This window comes from Anomaloglossus baeobatrachus, chromosome 12 (assembly GCF_048569485.1).
Source record: "Anomaloglossus baeobatrachus isolate aAnoBae1 chromosome 12, aAnoBae1.hap1, whole genome shotgun sequence".
Classification (NCBI taxonomy): Eukaryota; Metazoa; Chordata; class Amphibia; order Anura; family Aromobatidae; genus Anomaloglossus; species Anomaloglossus baeobatrachus.
The window spans coordinates 87,930,735-87,945,493 of record NC_134364.1 but is presented as its reverse complement, the minus strand read 5'-3'; the positions used below and the strand labels follow the sequence as shown (position 1 = coordinate 87,945,493).

The 14,759-nt window shown below is 50.9% G+C and overlaps 1 protein-coding gene across 3 annotated transcripts in view; it reads right to left on the bottom strand.

Moving 5' to 3' along the window:
* Window positions 1-14,759, bottom strand: part of ANKRD35 (ankyrin repeat domain 35) — a 173,892-nt gene that overhangs the window by 77,404 nt on the left and 81,729 nt on the right. For 2 of the 3 annotated variants that reach the window (XM_075329578.1, XM_075329579.1), the window contains exon 1: window positions 12,223-12,442. The exons of the other annotated variant lie outside the window; for it this stretch is intronic. In XM_075329578.1, the coding sequence (XP_075185693.1) occupies window positions 12,223-12,306 (84 nt within the window). In that variant the 5' untranslated portion in view covers window positions 12,307-12,442. Of the gene's footprint in view, window positions 1-12,222; window positions 12,443-14,759 lie in introns of those variants that run through there. 3 annotated transcript variants of the gene reach the window in all.

Genomic DNA, 14,759 nt, shown 5'->3' with positions numbered 1-14,759 from the left:
CCTGTTCCCAAATATATGTGACAATGTTTGGGCTGCCTTCCTAACCTTAGCTCCTGGATAGCCCTGGTCTATACCCCGTTTCTCCTACCCCCCGAAAGGGCCAGGACATGAGTGGTTCATCCCATACAAATAGACAGACAGGGAAAAACCAAACCTCAAACTCACTGCACACACAGAGGTAATACAATACGTGCTCAGGAGGAAATAAAGAATCAGGGAGGAAATAAAACAGACAAAAAGAATATTTCCACAACACACCAAAAAACGCACAGGAGATCACCAGAACAAGATCACCACAGCACAAGGACCAGTGTTGCACATGAAGCTATAATCGGCGAGGGGGGAACAGGCTCCACCATCTTTGAAAGAGTGGAGGTGGCTGTGATAGGTCTCCTGTTACCTGTGACCATAGCAGCATTCCAAAGGGTGGCAGAAATTAACTCCTGCTAGAAGGATCACTAAGGGGTACTTCTCACATAGCGAGATCGCTGCTGAGTCACGGTTTTTGTGACGTACCAGTGACCTCATTAGCGATCTCGCTGTGTGTGACACTAAGCAGCGACCTGGCCCCTGCTGTGAGATCGCTGATCGTTACACACAGTGCTGGTTCATTTTTTGGTCGTTGCTCTCCTGCTGTGAAGCACACATCGCTGTGTGTGACAGCGAGAGAGCAACGATCTGAATGTGCAGGGAGCCGGCTTCTGCGGATGCTGGTAACCAAGGTACACATTGGGTAACCAAGCAAAGGCTTTGCTTGGTTACCCGATATTTACCTTGGTTACCAGCGTCCGCAGCTTCTAGAAGCCAGCTCCCTGCACACGTAGCCAAGGTACACATCGGGTAACTATAAGCAAAGTGCTTAGTAACCCGATGTGTACTATGGTTACCAAGTACAGCTTCGTTACACGGGTCGCTGGTCGCTGATCTCTGATCGCTGTGGAGATCTGCCTAATTGACAGCTCACCAGCGACCATGTAGCGACACTCCAGCGATCTCTGCCAGGTAAGATCGCTGGTGGGATCGCTGGAGCGTCGCTAAGTGTGACGGTAGCCTAAGAAGCACACAACTGGTCGACGCCGGAGTGACAGTGCAATTCAAAAGCACCAGGGAAACCATAGAGCAAAGTGTCAGACTCTGCAGTGTGAACAAAGTCAGAAGTCGCCATGACACTCAGTGAGTTTAGAGCTGAACACCGTGTGACAGGTGTAAAGCGGCCAGCTCTGGACTCTGGAGGAGACACGCTCTGTGCAGGGATGGATCACACTTCTCTATCTGATGGACGAGTCGGTCTGGTGAATATCAGAACTTTACCCGCTTTGACCAAAAGAATTAAAAAGCATAGAAAGTAACGCAGACGACCCCAGCATAGTACGGAGGTCATCGGTTTATCGACCAGATTACCAGTTACCCCTCCCAATATTACCAGTTACCCTTCCTTTCAGTGTAGCTATATTGCTCCTCCTATAAAGATATTGGCTACAGAAGGGGTTACTCCCTATTCAGCTACTCCATACATGACAAAATAAGAAAACTAATTATATTGGATAAAAAGGCCAATCATCATATACAGCCTCAGGTTCATGGATTACAAAGAGCACAGCACGAGCTCACTGTCGTTATCTTGCTATATCCTGTACGGTCGGTTGTGGTAAATCGCTCAGCCGGTCATGTGTTACCCATCTAATCATGAATATCAAAAACTGCCACAAAACCAACATAACATGTCTAGAAGAACAGTGCCCCCTAGTGAGGAAAGATGGAGCTATTCTACCAGCCGAGAAAAGCATAAACTGGACGCATTTTACTGGTGAGAAAAGTAAGATGTCAGGATAACGACACTGCCACTGAGAGTACAAGACACTGACACCTAGGGTACAAGATAGTGACACTGGGGGTACAAGATAGTGACACTGGGGGTACAGGATAATGACACTGGGGGTACAAGATAGTGACACTGGGGGTACAAGATAGTGACACTGGGGGTACAAGATAGTGACACTGGGGGTACAAGATAGTGACACTGCCACTGGGGTACAAGATAGTGACACTGAGGGTACAAGACACTGCCACTGGGGGTACAAGATAGTGACACTGCCACTGGGGTACAAGATAGTGACACTGCCACTGGGGTACAAGATAGTGACACTGACACTGGGGGTACAAGATAGTGACACTGCCACTGGGGGTACAGGATAATGACACTGACACTGGGGGTACAAGATAGTGACACTGCCACTGGGGGTACAGGATAATGACACGGGGTACAGGATAATGACACTGACACTGGGGGTACAGGATAATGACACGGGGTACAGGATAATGACACTGGGGTACAGGATAATGACACTGGGGGTACAGGATAATGACACTGACACTGGGGGTACGGGATAATGACACTGGGGGTACAGGATAATGACACTGGGGGTACAGGATAATGACACTGGGGGTACAGGATAATGACACTGACACTGGGGGTACAGGATAATGACACTGACACTGGGGGTGCAGGATAATGACACTGGGGTACAGGATAATGACACTGGGGGTACAGGATAAAGACACTGACACTGGGGGTGCAGGATAATGACACTGACACTGGGGGTACAGGATAATGGCACTGGGGGTGCAGGATAATGACACTGGGGGTACAGGATAATGACACTGGGGGTGCAGGATAATGACACTGGGGGTACAGGATAATGACACTGGGGGTGCAGGATAATGACACTGGGGGTACAGGATAATGACACTGGGGGTACAGGATAATGACACTGGGGGTGCAGGATAATGACACTGGGGGTACAGGATAATGACACTGGGGGTGCAGGATAATGACACTGGGGGTACAGGATAATGACACTGGGGGTGCAGGATAATGACACTGGGGGTACAGGATAATGACACTGGGGGTGCAGGATAATGACACTGGGGGTACAGGATAATGACACTGGGGGTGCAGGATAATGACACTGGGGGTACAGGATAATGACACTGACACTGGGGGTACAGGATAATGACCCTGACACTGGGGGTACAGGATAAAGACACTGACACTGGGGGTGCAGGATAATGACACTGGGGGTGCAGGATAATGACACTGGGGGTACAGGATAATGACACTGGGGGTGCAGGATAATGACACTGGGGGTACAGGATAATGACACTGTGGGTACAGGATAATGACACTGACACTGGGGGTACAGGATAATGACCCTGACACTGGGGGTACAGGATAAAGACACTGACACTGGGGGTACAGGATAATGACCCTGGGAGTACAGGATAATGACACTGACACTGGAGGTACAGGATAAAGACACTGACACTCGGGGTACAGGATAATGACACGGGGTACAGGATAATGATACTGGGGTACAGGATAATGACACTGGGGGTACATGATAATGACCCTGACACTGGGGGTACAGGATAATGATACTGGGGTACAGGATAATGACACTGACACTGGGGGTACAGGATAATGACACGGGGTACAGGATAATGACACTGGGGTACAGGATAATGACACTGGGGGTACAGGATAATGACACTGACACTGGGGGTACAGGATAATGACACTGGGGGTACAGGATAATGACACTGACACTGGGGGTACAGGATAATGACACTGGGGGTACAGGATAATGACACTGACACTGGGGGTACAGGATAATGACACTGACACTGGGGGTGCAGGATAATGACACTGGGGTACAGGATAATGACACTGGGGGTACAGGATAATGACCCTGACACTGGGGGTACAGGATAAAGACACTGACACTGGGGGTGCAGGATAATGACACTGGGGGTACAGGATAATGACACTGGGGGTACAGGATAATGACACTGGGGGTACAGGATAATGACCCTGACACTGGGGGTACAGGATAAAGACACTGACACTGGGGGTGCAGGATAATGACACTGGGGGTGCAGGATAATGACACTGGGGGTACAGGATAATGACACTGGGGGTGCAGGATAATGACACTGGGGGTACAGGATAATGACACTGGGGGTGCAGGATAATGACACTGGGGGTACAGGATAATGACACTGTGGGTACAGGATAATGACACTGTGGGTACAGGATAATGACACTGACACTGGGGGTACAGGATAATGACCCTGACACTGGGGGTACAGGATAAAGACACTGACACTGGGGGTGCAGGATAATGACACTGGGGGTACAGGATAATGACACTGGGGGTACAGGATAATGACACTGGGGGTACAGGATAATGACCCTGACACTGGGGGTACAGGATAAAGATACTGACACTGGGGGTGCAGGATAATGACACTGGGGGTGCAGGATAATGACACTGGGGGTACAGGATAATGACACTGGGGGTGCAGGATAATGACACTGGGGGTACAGGATAATGACACTGTGGGTACAGGATAATGACACTGACACTGGGGGTACAGGATAATGACCCTGACACTGGGGGTACAGGATAAAGACACTGACACTGGGGGTACAGGATAATGATACTGACACTGGAGGTACAGGATAAAGACACTGACACTCGGGGTACAGGATAATGACACGGGGTACAGGATAATGATACTGGGGTACAGGATAATGACACTGGGGGTACAGGATAATGATACTGACACTGGGGGTACAGGATAAAGACACTGACACTCGGGGTACAGAATACTGACACTCGGGGTAGTGTGAAATATTTCCGCTCACCCAATTCATGTATCACCTGGATCTTTTAATCATGGACGGTGCAAGGAGGTCGGCTCCGTGCTCAAAGAAACACAATGTTCAATTGCAGAAAAAAAGTGATTTTCCAGCATCACGTCCCATTATAATAAAGATAGCTTTATTTCCTCATGTTAAAACCAACAACTTGTTGGTAGGGCATCCACAAGATTAAAATGTGCGTCTTACGCATTTTGAACTTATGAACGGTTCTTAATCAAAGACATTCAGGGTACAGAATACTGAAACTGACACTTGGGGTACAGAATACTGAAACTGACACTTGGGGTACAGAATACTGAAACTGACACTTGGGGTACCGAATAATGACACCTTTTTTTATTGAAAACTTGGGATTCTGCTCTCTTCATCCAAGTGCTTAAAAAATTTGACTGTGTCACGAAAAAAAAGTTTTAGGATGCGGCCTATTGCAACCCACTCGGAAAGGATAACGGCCCCCAATAATCAATATCCGATCCCTACAGAACAGAAGGCCACAGTGAGTGTCAGCTATCAGTAGCTTCACCTCACCAGTCATGCCCTGGCATCCACCAGGGCTGTCACTCCAGTGAAACCACAATTCCAGTCTAGGGCCTAGACTCTAGGCGGCTCTTCTCCCAAAAGAGAAGAGCCTGGGATTTGCAGAGGGGACACACTATCACGCTAGACCAGTCAAGAGGGACTGCACCCTGAAAAGTCCTAGTCACAAACACATGTGCAAAGGTAACACATAGTGAAAACTAATAAAAGAAATGGTGGAAGGTGCTCACAGTGTAAAAAGAGTCCGTACTTCCGACCGCGAAATCGAAGATTTCCACCATCCTAGAACTGGAGTAATGGTGTGTGCCGAAAAGTATGAAAATATGAAGAGCAGTGCAGAAGTGAGGTCCTACACCTAGTGAGTTCAGGCATCCCAGGGTCACCACTCCTCTGGCTTTCAAACCTACCCATCCTCATGGCTTCGGTCCTGGGTGTTGGGGTAGCCCACCTGATGGCTATATAAGCCGCTTGACGCACACCCCGAAGCTTCCGCCCAGTGTGCACAATTTACCGTTCTACAAGGGCGGCTGCCTTTTAAAACGATGCTACACTTGATCTTAGCCAAAGGGCCGAGAAGGGAGGTTAATGGCTCTCGGGGTAGAGGATGCTGGCACTGACACTTGGGTAAACATGTTAGGAAGATGGTAAGAACTCATACCAAGTTAAAACAATAGCTCAGTTTCCCACAAAACCAGAAAGGTTGCATATTGTATATAAAAAAAATGTGATGTGATTAGCTGCCAAGACCAGTTGTGAGGATTAGTTGCTGTCTTCTACACCAATTAAAGGGAACCAGTTACTAGATTTGGTGACTATAAGCTGCGGCCACCACCAGTGAACTCTTATATACTGCAGTTTAACAAGAGTCCAGGCCGCTGTGTAGAATATAAAAATCACTTTATAATACTCACCTAAAGGGCGGTGCGGTGAACACTGGTCGGATGGGTGTCTCCGTCCTCCAGGTCTAGCGCCTCCTCTTTCAGCCATCTTTGTCCTCCTTCTTCACAGGCGCACTACAATACTTTGATCTGCCCTGCTCAGGGCAGACCAAAGTGCACCTGCGCAGAACCTCAATGCCGGCCAGTGTGCATGACATAGGATTCCTCCACCTGTGACCGCAAATCAGGCTGCGATTGAAGTGAGCCGCAGGTGGAGGACTCACCTGAGTGATGTCACCGCTGATCACGCGGCTCACTTCAGTCATGGCCTGAACCTCACAGCGGTGAACCTGTGACGTCACTGCTGCGACACACGCCATACTGCGGGACCCACAGCTGTGACATCAGGGGCTCACCCAAGTTCATTCTGATCGCGCGGCTGTCTACACTCACAACTGGCAGTCATATTCTATGATGCTCACTGTGACAGGACAGAGATGTAGTAGAGCTGAATCACCGTGGAACCTCGTGTTGATTATGTCAGACCTGCAGAAATATTTGGGGGTTAATAAACTGGTGAAAGAGGGGGCTTTTTGTATTTTATTCCAAATAAAGAATTTTTCAGCTGTTTCTGTTTATTTACATTCAATTACAGATTAGTGATAGGGGCAGGGTCTAATAGATGACTTGCATCATGAATCTAGGACTTAGTGGCAGCTATAGGCTGCAATTAACTCATTATTACCCTGATTGCCACCGCATCAGGGCAATCGGAAAGAGCTGGGTCCAGCACCAGAATTAGCACATCTTATGGATGCGCCACTTCTGGGGCGGCTGTGGGCTGCTATAATTAGGCTGGAAAGGGCAAAATAATAATTACCCTTCCCACCCCAATAATACCAGCCCCTAGTTGTCTGCTGTACCTTGGCTGGTTTAAAAAAAATGGGGGGCACCCCACGTCATTTATTTATTTAATTTTTTTTAAATAAATCAGATACTTAAAAAAAATAAACGCGGGATCCCTTGTATTTTTCATAATCAGCCAAAGTACATCAGATAGCCGAGGGTTGCAGCCTGCAGCTGCTGCTGTTTCTGTGCTGGATCTGAAAAATGGGGGGGACCCCATGTCATTTTTTTACCCTAAAAAATTAAATAAAACAGCTGATCAAGCTAGTTATCCCTTTATCAAGCTATTCTGTTATTTCTTTCTATCTATTCTATATGATCTTTCTAACTATGTGTCTATCTATCTACCCAACTATCTATCTATTCTTTCTATCTATTTTAACTATCTATCCTTCTATTCTAGTGATCTACCAATTATCCTATCCTATCATATTTTGTTTCTCCTTTAAAAACACATTAACAAAAATGCACCAAAAACGCATCAAAAACGCACCTACATTACAAGTGGGATTTTTTTTTTTACAATTCTAGGCTCTCTGTGACAAGGTGCAGTTTTGATTGCAGTTTGTGTGCAGAAAAAACTGCAGCGTTCGCATATAGCCTAAAGGCAGCTTTACCCGCCCTCATCTGTTGTGCGACACGGGCAAATCGCAGCCCGTGCTGCACAACATCGCCCAGACCCGTCACACTACTTACCTGCCTAGCGACGTCGCTGTGACCGGCGAACCGCCTCCTTTCTAAGGGGGCGGTTCGTTCAGCGTCACAGCTGCGTCACTGAACCGCCGCCCAATAGAAGCGGGGGGGCGGAGATGAGCGGGACGTAACATCCCGCCCACCTCTTTCCTTCCGCATTGTGGTCGGGAGGCAGGTAAGGAGAGGTTCCTCGTTTCTGTGGTGTCACACGGAGCGATGTGTGCTGCCGCAGGAAGGAGGAACAACCTCGTTACTGCTGCAGTAACGATATTTGAGAATGGACCCCCATGTCACCGATGAGCGATTTTGCACGTTTTTGCGATGATGCAAAATTGCTCATAGCTGTCACACGCAACGGCATCGCTAATGCGGCCGGATGTGCGTCACCAATTCCGTGACCCCAACGAGTTTGCATTAGCGATGTCATAGCGTGTAAAGCCCCCTTTAGACGTTTATTCTCCTTATCTACGAATTGCCCCTTCCCATGCGGATAGTCCTGCTTCACATTACTTGTATTATTGCTGTACTATTCCTGTGTACCGTTGTGTAAAAGTATGTGATTCACCGAACATTGTGTTATACTGACGCCTGAAGAAGAGGCCGGAGGAGTCTGGAAATATGTCACATCTATTCAGTTCGCCTTTAAAAGGTATCAACCACTAAGGACTTTCAATTTCAGTGGCCATGTGTAACATCTCCCATTTTCTGGGCAGCAGTTTTGAAGATTTTTTCCATGGGTTGTCGGATTATCTTTATTTGGGGTTCAATTCATTGTTTGGTGTCAACCAAGAAAAACAATCAAAACATTTCCACAAAATCTATCTATTCAGCTCACCATTAAAATGTATCAAGCACTGAGGCCTCTCAATTTCGGCGGACATGTGTAACTCCTCCCCTTTTCTTGGCGACAGTTTTGAAGTCTTTCCATTAGTTGTTGGATGATCCAATTCATTGTTTGGTGTCAAAAAAGCAGCCCACCATTTTCTCTCAGAATGGCCATCATCCACTGCATCTGGTTATTGTACTGATGTTGAATGTATGAAAGGGTGAAAGGGACGGTAATCCCAAAATGGGTCTCAAAATGCGTCTGAGGACGGTGACAGAAGGTTCTCAGCACTGGGGATCTGTAGCCGAAACTTACTGACATTCATCTCGGTGTAGAACATTCCGGTGGTCCTCTCCTAGCTGATAAGTTAGAAGTGTTAGGCCCCTTTCACACATCATTTTTTTGCCATCAGTTGCAATCCGTCAAAATGTGAAAAAAACGGATCCAGCGCTGGATTGTGACGGATGGCCTGATGTTGCATCCGTCGTACGACGGATCCCTCGAAAAATGTGTTTGCGGCCGACAGAAGCGACGTCCAGAAAAACGTTTTTTTTGACACTGGATCCGTCGTTGTCCGTCGTCTTTTAGAGTGGAAACCTATGGCTACATGCGCACGCTGCGTTTTTTGGCTGCAGTTTTGTCAGAACTTTCTGACATCTGACTTCCCAGCAAAGTCTATGAGAAGTCAGATTTGCGCACAGTGCAGTTTATTTGTCAGTGTTTTATTTGTCAAAAGTTTGGGCCAAAAAAAATGCAGCATGTTCATTCTTCCTGCGTCTTTGTCAACATTTGTCACAAAAACGCAGCAAAAACGCACCTACAATTAGAAGCATTTTTTGTGACATTTCCAGGCTCTCTCTGACAAGGTGCAGTTTTGGCTGCATTTTGTGAACACAAAAAGGTGCAGCGTGCGCATGTAGCCTATGGGCGCAGGATCTGTCCTATGACGGAATCCAGCGACGGTTTCGTTTTTTACAGAGCAGGCTCAGCTGGGATAAAACAGTGTCTGGCTGAACAAATCTCTCTCAAGCTCTCTCCTCGCCCCGGGAATACAACAGATCCGTTTTTTTACAGCATCCGTCGCATCACTCTAAACACAATCTGCGTCGGATCCGTTCCATCACTCACAAGACGGATAAGAAATTTTTGTTTCGAACCTTTGCACGAATAAAGCAGATCAAAAGAAATACACAATCTCTTTTTCTCTTTGGTTGCATATCTGTGCCCGAGCATATCATTTTTTACTACTGCTGATTTTTCCTCAATGGCACCAACTTAGGCTAGTTTCACACTTGTGTTGAATGGCATCCGTAGCATTGCGTTGTGTGACGGATGCAACGGATGCGTTGCATATAATGGCACAACGGATGCAACGGATCATACAAAACAATGGAAAGCTTTTTTTTTTTTTTTTCTTCTTTACAGTTTTACCGGCAGCAGACTATAGTGAACGATCAGCTGAGCGCTCTCACATGCCAGCGGCCAGGCGATCAGCTGAGCGCTCTCACATGCCAGCGGCCAGGCGATCAGCTGAGCGCTCTCACATGCCAGCGGCCAGGCGATCAGCTGAGCGCTCTCACATGCCAGCGGCCAGGCGATCAGCTGAGCGCTCTCTCACATGCCAGCGGCCAGGCGATCAGCTGAGCGCTCTCACATGCCAGCGGCCAGGCGATCAGCTGAGCGCTCTCACATGCCAGCGGCCGAGCGATCAGCTGAGCGCTCTCACATGCTAGCGGCCAGGCAATCAGCTGAGCGCTCTCACATGCCAGCGGCCAGGCGATCAGCTGAGCGCTCTCACATGCCAGCGGCCAGGCGATCAGCTGAGCGCTCTCACATGCCAGCGGCCAGGCGATCAGCTGAGCGCTTTCACATGCCAGCGGCCAGGCGATCAGCTGAGCGCTTTCACATGCCAGCGGCCGAGCGATCAGCTGAGCGCTTTCACATGCCAGCGGCCGAGCGATCAGCTGAGCGCTTTCACATGCTGGCGGCCGGGCGCTCAGCTGAGAGCTCTCACATGCCGGCGGCCAGGCGATCAGCTGAGCGCTCTCACATGCCGGCGGCCAGGCGATCAGCTGAGCGCTCTCACATGCCGGCGGCCAGGCGATCAGCTGAGTGCTCTCACATGCCGGCGGCCAGGCGATCAGCTGAGAGCTCTCACATGCCGGCGGCCGGGCGATCAGCTGAGTGCTCTCACATGCCGGCAGCCAGGCGATCAGCTGAGCGCTTTCACATGCCAGTGGCCAGGCGATCAGCTGAGCGCTTTCACATGCCAGCGGCCAGGCGATCAGCTGAGCGCTTTCACATGCCAGCGGCCGAGCGATCAGCTGAGCGCTTTCACATGCCAGCGGCCGAGCGATCAGCTGAGCGCTTTCACATGCCAGCGGCCGAGCGATCAGCTGAGCGCTTTCACATGCCGGCGGCCGGGCGCTCAGCTGAGAGCTCTCACATGCCGGCGGCCAGGCGATCAGCTGAGCGCTCTCACATGCCGGCGGCCAGGCGATCAGCTGAGCGCTCTCACATGCCGGCGGCCAGGCGATCAGCTGAGCGCTCTCACATGCCGGCGGCCAGGCGATCAGCTGAGAGCTCTCACATGCCGGCGGCCAGGCGATCAGCTGAGCGCTCTCACATGCCGGCGGCCAGGCGATCAGCTGAGCGCTCTCACATGCCGGCGGCCAGGCGATCAGCTGAGCGCTCTCACATGCCGGCGGCCAGGCGATCAGCTGAGAGCTCTCACATGCCGGCGGCCAGGCGATCAGCTGAGCGCTCTCACATGCCGGCGGCCAGGCGATCAGCTGAGCGCTCTCACATGCCGGCGGCCAGGCGATCAGCTGAGAGCTCTCACATGCCGGCGGCCGGGCGATCAGCTGAGCGCTCTCACATGCCGGCGGCCAGGCGATCAGCTGAGCGCTCTCACATGCCGGCGGCCAGGCGATCAGCTGAGCGGTCTCACATGCCGGCGGCCAGGCAATCAGCTGAGAGCTCTCACATGCCGGCGGCCAGGTGATCAGCTGAGAGCTCTCACATGCCGGCGGCCAGGCAATCAGCTGAGCGCTCTCACATGCCGGCGGCCAGGCGATCAGCTGAGCGGTCTCACATGCCGGCGGCCAGGCAATCAGCTGAGAGCTCTCACATGCCGGCGGCCAGGTGATCAGCTGAGCGCTCTCACATGCCGGCGGCCGGGCGCTCAGCTGAAAGTTCGGCCACCGAAAGACAAAATAAAGTTTCTGTGATTAAAATAAAAAAAAAAAAAAGATGAGCATGCGCAGTGAAAAATAGAGGATTCCGTCGCTCAAAAAACGTTACATGCTGCGTTCCTTCTGCCCGGGGGAAGCAACGCAGGTACTTTTGGTACAATCCGTCATCCATAGAAGTCTATGGGAAACAGCGGAATCCATTAATGGATTCCGCTGTTTTCCAAAAGGGCGGATTGTGACGGAAGGGAAAAAACGCAGGTGTGAAAGTACCCATATACTTATTGTTGAGCCAGATTCTATTCTACGCTATTCACAAGACGGATTGTGACTGAAGAGAAAAAACTGATGTGTGAAAGAGGCCTTACAAGGCGTCTCTGGCCCCCTGCCTGTACTACCCTAGCGCCCCTTTATGTCATACTCCTCGCCCTCCCTGTAGCCTCATGCCACCTCTCCCGTACTCACCGCTGCTGGGCTGTATGTCTGCTTTGCGAATAAGTTCCACTTCCTTATAGCAGCCATGCCCTCCTCGATGATCCTGCCTGGCATACAGGTGGATGGCACACGAGCTCTGCAGTCACATTAGTAGAGGTGAACCCTTTCCTGGCTTTCCTATGTAGGGGGCAGGGAGTCTGTGTGCGGACACCTGCCGTCATACTACAGTGACACATTCGCTGGATCCCTCCCACCAAATGGACCTGAATGTCCCAGAAGTCCCTGCTCTGTGACATGAGGACCATTCACTTTAGGACTGTGCATCCCACATAGGACACCACTTCTTGACCTCCAACTTTTGTGCCGTTGTATGTGTCGGGATGGCCAGGAGGGGCGCTGTGACATCGCTGTGGCCCGTACACAGCAGTACCCTGACAATCGCCCCGAGGGACGCCCTTGTGTATGCTGATTGCAGGGATGGGCTAAGTTACACAACATGGAGGTGATTTTTTTAACCTATTACTTACCAGATTAGTCATTTTTCGAGAAGAAGATATTATATTCTCAGACTTACAGCATAGAGAGTAAAATCCAGGGGGAATTTGAAACACAAAGGAAGACACTTAAGGGTGCTTTACCCGCTGCGACATCGCTAGCGATAGCACCCGCCCCCGTCGTTCATGCGACATTTGGTGATCGCTGCTGTAGCAAATATCGCTATGGCAGCGTCACACGCACATATCTTGTCAGCAACGTCGCTGTCACCGCCAAACAATCCCTCCTTCAAGGGGGAGGTGCGTTCGGCGTCACTGCGGCGTAACTAAGCGGCCGGCCAATAGAAGCGGAGGGGCGGAGATGAGCGGCCAGAACATGCCGCTCACCTCCTTCCTTCCACATTGCCGGTGGACGCAGGTAAGGAGATGTTCGTCGTTCCTGCAGTGTCACACATAGCGATATGTGCTGCCGCAGGAACGACGAACAACATCGTACCTGCAGCAGCAGCAGCGATATTAAGGAAAGGAGCGATGTGTCAACTGTGATGCTCTGGACTAGCCAGGTAGTCACAGACAGGCCCTTGCACAAACACCAGTCCCCTAAAAAGGTAACAGCAGCCAACCTAAAAACCCCGAGTCTCCCCTCTCAGGTCTTGACGTTCACACCTGGGGGCGGAGCCAGGCGGTTGGCCACACCCACCGAGGAGTTCGGATAGCCTGAGGCGGGAAAAGCAAGCAACTTGAGTTTTGGAGGTGAAAGAGAGAGGAGTTGAGAGGAGTAAAACATCTGTCGGGGATCTGGGTCGTAGCCCGGACACCCTGTGGCCAGGAGGCAGACGGTGGTTGCCGCCTGCAGGAGCCGGGAAGACGGCTGGTGGAACTGTAAGGGACCGGGACAGGGTAGTGGCCCGCCAGTACCAAACCGGGGAACCAACTGGAAACCGGAGCACAGAGGGCGGTACTCAGACCCAGAACGAGGCCCAGAAAACACTGAACCGAGTCAAATTAACTGATTGGGGTCTGGACCTTAGGTTCTTTCCCACCCAAGTCTTGACTGAAGACAGCAGCCCAACGAGGGGGGATAGAAAGCCAACGCTCAGGCAGAGAGATTCCACGGGCCAGCATCTTGGGTAAACGGGCTCTCCCGACACACACACAAAGCTGGGGAGCGGACTCCCGTCGCGGAAGCGCAGGCAGTCAAAGTCTACAAAACGAGGTGCAGGAGAAAGGCGGGGACCACCAAACCAGGTGGGGGACCAGATGCAGCCGGCTGCGGGCACCGACCACCATCTTTTTGGTTTACCAGAGACTCCGGTGTATCTGTCATAGTGAGTACAACAGTGCCCTCGGGCCGCGCACCAACATGCCCGCATCCCCACATCCTAACTGAAACAACCGGGCCTCGGGACCATCAACCCCCTACCCACGGAGGGGTCAACACCTGGCTGCGCAACACCGTCCCCGGGAGCCTAGTCAACGTCAGCAGTGGTGTCCACACTCACCACGACCCGTGGGTGGCGTCACGAACTTAAACCCAAAACCGCGGCTCCGGCCGTGAATCTCCCCACTGAAACCCCTCACGTACCGCCAGCCTCCCTTCAGAGCGACGTGACCCCCGGGTCCAGAGGAGCTTGAGCCACCCAACGACGAGCCCGGATCCGAGCGGCTCGGCTGCGGCCGAGCCCCGGGGCGGTACATCAACGATCACCATTTTTGAACGATTTTGCGATCGTTGATCGTCGCTCTTTGGTGTCACACGCTGCAATGTCGGTAACGGCGCCGTACGTGACCCCGACGATATATCGGTAGCGATGTTGCAGTGTGTAAAGCACCCTTTACTGAAAGGACAGAACAAAAATTACAACAATACTATTATACACTACGAACCCTCTGATCCATAACAAGGAAAAGAATCTACATAGATAACGCCTCAATTCAGGACTGCACAACTGGACAGACTCACAAATAAGGCCGCTTTCACACTTGCGTTCAGCGCAATTCGCCGCTATGGAGAATAGCGCAGTCCGTTAATGCACTGCGCTATTCTCCATAGACTTGTATTGACGACGCACC